Here is a 6784-nt window from a genome sequence, read left to right on the forward strand (position 1 = left end):
GAAGGTGTGGAGAGCGACGAGCACAGCTTGCAGGAAAACAGGCGGGAAGAAAATCAGAGCGGCGAGGGAGAGGGTGCCAGGTTTTTCGAGCTACGAGGGGTGCCACTTTCTCCCGCGCCGCCGCACGACGCGCGAACGCCGCGATGCCGAAGGTCAAGTACCCGCGGAAGATCCGCGAGCTCGTGAAGAAGGCGAACGCCGGCTGCGGAGAGGCGGCGTGGGCGATCGCCAGGCACTACGACAACGGGTCCGGCGGCGTGGAGAAAAACGAGGCGCTCGACGTTCAGTGGACCGAAAAAAGCGCAGCGTTGGGATATTCCCTTGCACAGCTAGTGCTCGGCGTGCGCATGCGTGATAAAGGCGACTATACCAGCGCACGTGCGTGGTTCGAGAAATCCGCGGCGGGGGGGGTTGAAGGCGTAGCAGAGTTTGCACTCGGTTCCCTCTACTACGAAGGCCAGGGCGTCGAGAAAAACCCTGCGACGGCGATAGAGTGGTGGCGCGCTGGCGCGTTGAAAGGGGGAGTTCACGCCCAGTACAACCTTGGAGCGGTTCTTTCAGATTATTTGCACGAATACACTGATGCGGTGTTGTGGCTCGAGAAAGCCGCGGCGCAGGGCTTTGTAGATGCAATGGACCGCGTTGGGAATCTCTACTTCTGCGGCGACGGCGTGGAGCGAAATGCACGTACGGCGATGATATGGTGGTTGAAAGCAAGCAGGGGGGGGAGTGTCATGGCAAAGGAGAACCTGCTTAAAAAGTTCCGACATGGCGACTTCATCGGAATTGAGTCTGCTTATGTGCTCCACGAGAATTTGTTTGTCGAATTAGCAGAATACGGCGACGAAGATTCTGTGCAAAGACTTAACCGGCTACGAAAGAATAAAAGAGGGACTCTCCTCGTAACCGCGAAACGCACCGGGTTGGAGCTGAGCGAAGACGCCGTGGAGCGCTTCGTTTCTGGACCACTTCCCGAACATGAAGCTAAGAATACCTTCCATCACCTCGCCCTTTGCTTTCTCCACGGGAGGTGTGGACTCGAGAAGAACCTTCGAATGGCGAAGGAGGTGTTCAAAGAGTGCGAAATTTACGACCCGGACAACGCCGCCGTCGCCGAGGAGCTCGTGAAGCTTCGTTCCTGCGTCACCTGCGGCAAAACCGACGCTCGCTGGGGTTGCAAGCTGTGCCGCGGCGTGCGGTACTGCAACAAGCGGTGCCAACAGAGGGACTGGAACCGCGGTGAACCGCCGCACAAGGAGACGTGCTCGCGCGTCGTGCACATGTATCCTCCCGGGCATTTCGCTGACCTCCGCACATACTGGTACCACGCGAAGAAGAGAGGAGAGTCAGCCTGAACCACGAACGATGCGCGACGACTGTGACGAGCGAGCGAGCGAGCGAACGAACGAACAAACGAACGCATTTGTAAGACTCGAATTTCAGAATCCAACTCCAAAACGTTTCCTAATATCCCTTCCCTCCCCCGCGCGCGTCCGCGTTCACCCGTGGTGCGAAAAAAACTCAAAGTCCGGATGAATCACGTTCAACTTTCGCAGCCACCCGCGCGCGCCGTCGTTCATGAGCGTCAACCAATCCGCAACCTCTGCCGCGTGCCACTGCTCCCCCCGCAGCTTATAATGACTCATCCCGAACGCGCGCAGCCGCGTCCGGTCGCGAGCGATCGGGTCCGCGGCGGCGAGCTTCTGCAGACGCGACGCCACCGCGGCTTCGCCGAGCGTCGACGTCGGCGGCGGCGCCGGGCACCCCCCCGCGCGCGTCCACGCCTCGCTCCTCCCTCCTCCGCCGCCGTCGCCGCCGTCTCCCCCTCCTCCCCCACCACCCTCTCTACCCCCCCCTCCACCCTCCGCGGTCGACAGCGCGTGATACGTCAGGAAACACGCGGACAAGTCGCGCAGGGACCGTCCGACCGGGATGCGATAGATGGGATACCACGCGATGGACATCCAGCTCGCCGGGTGCGTCTCCTCGCTGCGCGTCGTCCACAGCTCCGGCGCGTCCCGCGCGAGGCGAGCGACGACGTCGGACAGCGGCGCGCGGCTGTACGGCGAGTCGCGCTCGAAGAACGAGAAGACGAGCTCGCGGCCGGGGACGACGTCGCCGGTCTTGGACATCGACGACCGCGGGGGGTCGCCGTCGCCGTCGTCGTCGGCGGCGTCTTTCGTTTTTCCTCTCTCCGACTTCTCTTTCCTTCCCTCCTCGCCGCTCGTCCCCTCGTCGTCCTCGCCCGTCGCGCGGAAGATCTGCAGCCCGGACAGGAACGGGACGTAGTACTGCGACACCTCGTCCTCCTCGTCGTCCAGCGTCAGCGGCACCTCCGCGCCGTACGCGCTCCACTCGTCGTAGCTCTCCCACAGATCTCTCAGCGCGAAGTGCCTCGCCTCGCCGTCGCCGTCGTCGCCGTCGCCGCTCGCGTCGGGCTTCTCGCCGCTCGCGGCGTCGCCCCTCCGCGCGCGGCTCGTCGGGACGAGCGGCACGGTGGACACCGCGAACGACTCCACGTTCGCGAGCGAGTCCAGGTAGTGCGGCTCCAAGCCCTCGGCGCTGAGCGGGGACCTCCCGGGCGTCGACGGCGTCGACATCGCTTCGTTCGTTCGAACGAATCTGATGAATCTCTATCCTTCGTCGCGCGATCCCTTCGCGCGCGCCTCCGCGCCGTGGCGTCCTCCGCGAGTCGCGCCCGCGTGAACTTCGCGCGGCGCCTTCTCGCGCGCGCACCGCGCGTCCCCTCGTCGCGCGTTCGCCAGCCCCGCGCGGCTCACCCCCGCGGCGGTCGCTCTGCCGCTCGGGCCGACGCCGCGCGAGGATATCGCGCAGATCTTTTCGAGATCGTCGGTCGGTCGGCCGGTCGGTCATCACGCAGCCGACGAAATACGCTTTTAGAGGCGCGTCGTCTCCCGACGCGCGCGCATCGCCCGGGCGCGCGCGGCACGCCCCCCACCCCCTCCCGCGCGACCGCCGTCCCTTCCGTCCTTCCCCCCGCCCGCCCGGCCCGCCGCTGCCGCCGCCATGGGCGCGATGAAGAAGACCAGCAGCAAGTTCAACAAGTCGGAGGTGTTGAAGCTGAAGGAGGTGTTCGACGAGGCGGACAAGGACGGCAGCGGCGAGATCGACACCGCGGAGCTCGCGCAGTCGCTGCAGAAGACGAACCTGGGCGAGGCCGCGGCGGACATGTTCCGCGCGATCGATAAGGACGGGACGAAGTCGCTGGACTTCTCCGAGTACCTCAAGGTGCGACCTCGAGCGCGGGACCGACGCGTCGAGAGCGCCCACGAATTAAATTACATTCGTTCGTCGCGTCCTCGCCGCCGACCGTGACCACCCCCTTCCTTCCTTCCTTCCTTCCTTCCTCCCCTCGCGCCGCCTCCCTCCCGCGCAGGTGTACTATCGCTTCGCGACGACGGACGACATCCGCGAGATGATGTCGTGGGCGTACCCCGCGAAGGAGGAGAAAAAAGCGGTCGCGAAGACGCTCACCGCGGAGCAGCGCGCGGAGGTGCGTTCTATACACTGGTCCCCATACGACCGCGTTGGCGTGGTGAACGCCGATCCTTAAGGACTTTGCCCGGCGCATCTCTCCGCCCACCCCCCGCTTTCAATCCCCGTCCTCGGCGCCTTTCAACGCCAACTGACGCCTTTCAACTCCACCCCGACTTCGCTTTGTATGGAACGACCCTGAGATCAAATCCATCTTCGTGCTGTACGACGCCAACAACAACGGGACGCTGTGCAAGAAGGAGCTCACGGAGGCGCTGACGGCGACGGGGTACGACGACGAGGAGGTGGAGGACATGTTCGAGGACTTCGACGAGGACGGCAGCGGGGAGATCGACTTCGAGGAGTTTTGTAAGATGCTCGAGAGCTCGTATTTGGACTGACGATTGAGGTGCGTTCTATACAAGCGAACGTCGGGGTGGAGTTGAAAGGCGTCAGTTGGAGTTGAAAGGCGTCGATGGCGGGGATTGAAAGCGAGGGATGAGCGGAGAGATGCGCCGGGCAAAGTCCTTAAGGAACGGCGTTCACCTCGCGAACGCGGTCGTATGGGAACCAGTGTTTAGAACGCACCTGACGATTGAGAGAGCGCGGCTGGGAGAGGGAACGACGAGATAGATGTTAACTCGCCCTGCGGGCGTCGCGTTGTATCACGCGTTGAGTCCAGTCGACGCGCGCGTCCGCGACGCGCGTTCGCTCGCGCGTCGCGCGAACATCGCGGCGTAGACCGAATCGTCGCGCGACCGTCGGTCTCCTCCGGCGTGTCGCGCGCGACCGAAGCGCGCCGACGACGCCGCCGACGCGACGTCCCTACACCAGTCTGCTGTGCACAGAAATGGCGATCGATCGGCGGACGCGGACGAAACCGGTCACCGGTATTTTTCCCGGCTCGCGCATCCCTCGCGCTTCCGCTCCGGACGACACAACGCGCGCGCGCTGGCGAGCGACGCGCCCGGTAGTGACCTTCGCGAGCGACCGACGACCGCGTCCGCGAGCGCGCGAGCGAAGACGCCCGCGCGGTGACGTCTCGCTCGACGTTTTCCGGCCGGCGTCGCGTCGCGCGCGTTTAACAAAATTCCACACGCGTCCGCGTCCCGAGTCGGCGAGGGGCGGCAACGCGCGGACGCGGACGGGGTGTTCCCCGTCGACGACCGAACGCGCCGGCGGGGACCGATCGGCGGCGGCGAGCGAGAGGAGCGCGTCCGGCGAGCGCGCGGAGCGGAGTCGGGGACGGGCGCGAGGACGGGCGCGGCGGCGGGCGTCATGGCGACGGAGTCCGCGCCCGAGGAGGTGCACGCGGAGGTGCACGACAGCGGGCCGTCGGACGTCGCGCTGGACGCGCCGGAGCTGAGGGCGAAGGAGGTTCGGTGGCACGACGATCACGGGAAGGATCTGACCGCCGTGAGGGAGTTCGAGCCGAGGTGCGTCGGGACGCGACGCGCGCGCGCGCGCGCCGCGCGTCGCCCCCGCCGCGGCCGCGTCGATGCCGCATCGGGCACGGCGCTCGCGCTCCACCTCGCGCGCTCGCTTTTTTCATCCCCCGCCCTCGACCCTCGCGCGCGCGCCGACTCCCCGTCCCCGTCGCGTCGTCTGACCGCACTCTCCCCGCCTCGACCGCAGTGAGCTGAGCGACTCGGACGACGAGGGTGGGGCGCGACATAAGCCCTCGAGCAACGGATGTTGCGCGATACAGTAGAGCTTAGGGGCGAGGCGAGGCGAGGAGGATTCCACCCTAATCCGAGGAGGGTTTTTCCTCGCGTCGCGCCCGTCTCGGCGTCGAGGGCGAACCCCGCGCTGGATCGCGCGTTGTAAGAAAACTAAGCTATTAGTATTTATCATCCACCGCGCCCGCTGTCGCGTCGTCGTCGCTTCGCGCGCTCGGCGAACGCGCGCTCGGCGTCGGCCACCGCCGCCGCCGCCGCCGCGGCTTCCTCCGCCGTCGCCGGCGCCGCCGACCCGACCACCGGGCCCGGCGATAACACGCCGACGACCTCGTCCGTCTGCCGCTCGATCTCCCTGAACCGCGCGAGGACGCGCGCGGGGGCGCCGGAGACCGGGCCGCCGCGCGCGATCTTGGCCGCGGTCTTGAGCGCCGCGGCGACGGCGTCGCCGAGCGCCGCGCGCGACGTCATCTATCTCGAAGACGCCCGCCGACGGACCAGACCGAGGAAAAAAAAAAACCTCTCACTCACCCGACCTCTATCGGGACGCGGACCCTCCTCGCGCCGGATATCCCCGGGACGTCCTTCGTCGCGTACTTATCGCTCTCCACGCTCCCGTCCAGACGCAGTCGGACGTACCACCCGTCGTCGCGCCGCTCGACGTCGTGCACGCGCTGGCGGACGCCCACGGATTTGGTCCCGTCCGGCACCAGTGCGCCCTTCTCCGGATCCCACGTCGTGGCGCCGTAGAGCTTCTCCCCGGTCTCGAGCTCGATCTTGTACAAGTGCCACGGGCACGAGACGCACGCTCTGCCGTCGACGTCCTCGATCTCGCCCACCGCGAGCGGGCCGCCGGCGTGGTAGCACAGCGAGTCGAGCGCGTGGACGTCTCCGCGCCAGTTGATCAGCGACACGTGTCTGCCGCCGAGGTGGACGTGCGATCGCGCGCCGTGCGCGGAGAGCTCGGCGAGCTCCGCGACTTTGACGAACGGTCGCGGGCCGTCCGGGGTGATCGGGTCCGCCGTGGTGTGTGGGGAGTGGGGATGGAGCGCGCGTCGCGCGAGGACGACGCGACCGCGCGAGGGCGAGTGCGTCGGGGCGAACGCGCGCACGCCAACTGAGAGGTCGCGGTCGTGTCATGTCAGCACGTTTCGGCGCGAAACTTGGCAACCCTACGAGTGGTCTCGTCGTCCTCGTCCTCCGCACTTCTCGCCGCGCACCGCGCGCGGCGTGTCGTTTCCCCCGGTCGCGAGAACCTCACGCGCGCGTGGAAGACGATCGACGGTCGCTCGTTCGACCGCGCGGCGCACGCGCGAGCGTCGGACCGACCCAGATCTGAGGGACACGTTTAAAAACACTTTCTGTCGGACTCTCGCGCACCCGATCGCGGCATGAAGGACGCTGGCAACATCTTGCGCGAGATCCTGCGCGAGGCGGACGGCGCGCTTCCCGCCGCGCACCACAAGGACGTCATCGAGCTCTGGAATTCGTGCGACGCGCTCGAGCTCCTGCTGCGAGAGCTACGGAGTGGATGCTCGCAAGCGGCGGGATTTCTCGGGATCGAGCTTCCGCCGGGGACGGGGCCGGGGACGGGGACGGGGACGGGGACGGGG

The 6784-nt window shown here is 66.6% G+C and overlaps 4 protein-coding genes across 4 annotated transcripts; 2 read left to right on the plus strand and 2 right to left on the minus strand.

The window, feature by feature from the left end:
- Nucleotides 1-143: 143 nt before the first annotated feature.
- On the plus strand, nucleotides 144-1355 carry MICPUCDRAFT_57814 (uncharacterized protein; the record flags this gene model as incomplete). The annotated part of the gene is made up of 1 exon (XM_003058333.1): nucleotides 144-1355. The coding sequence occupies one exon, from the start codon at nucleotides 144-146 to the stop codon at nucleotides 1353-1355; it is 1212 nt and encodes a 403-aa protein (XP_003058379.1).
- A 144-nt stretch (nucleotides 1356-1499) lies between these two features.
- On the minus strand, nucleotides 1500-2600 carry MICPUCDRAFT_39646 (uncharacterized protein; the record flags this gene model as incomplete). Its single annotated transcript, XM_003058689.1, has 1 exon — nucleotides 1500-2600. The coding sequence occupies one exon, from the start codon at nucleotides 2598-2600 to the stop codon at nucleotides 1500-1502; it is 1101 nt and encodes a 366-aa protein (XP_003058735.1).
- Nucleotides 2601-3027: 427 nt separating this feature from the next.
- Nucleotides 3028-3896, plus strand: MICPUCDRAFT_57816 (uncharacterized protein; the record flags this gene model as incomplete). Its single annotated transcript, XM_003058334.1, has 2 exons — nucleotides 3028-3249; nucleotides 3699-3896. The coding sequence occupies 2 exons, from the start codon at nucleotides 3028-3030 to the stop codon at nucleotides 3894-3896; spliced, it is 420 nt and encodes a 139-aa protein (XP_003058380.1).
- A 1349-nt stretch (nucleotides 3897-5245) lies between these two features.
- TIC55-4 (chloroplast envelope protein translocase family) lies at nucleotides 5246-6645 on the minus strand (the record flags this gene model as incomplete). Its single annotated transcript, XM_003058690.1, has 2 exons — nucleotides 5246-6288; nucleotides 6552-6645. 2 exons carry the CDS (start codon nucleotides 6643-6645, stop codon nucleotides 5699-5701), a joined length of 684 nt encoding a protein of 227 aa, XP_003058736.1. The 3' UTR covers nucleotides 5246-5698.
- Nucleotides 6646-6784: the final 139 nt, after the last annotated feature.

The sequence above is a fragment of the Micromonas pusilla genome (genome assembly GCF_000151265.4).
Source record: "Micromonas pusilla CCMP1545 genomic scaffold MICPUCscaffold_5, whole genome shotgun sequence".
Classification (NCBI taxonomy): domain Eukaryota; kingdom Viridiplantae; phylum Chlorophyta; class Mamiellophyceae; order Mamiellales; family Mamiellaceae; genus Micromonas; species Micromonas pusilla.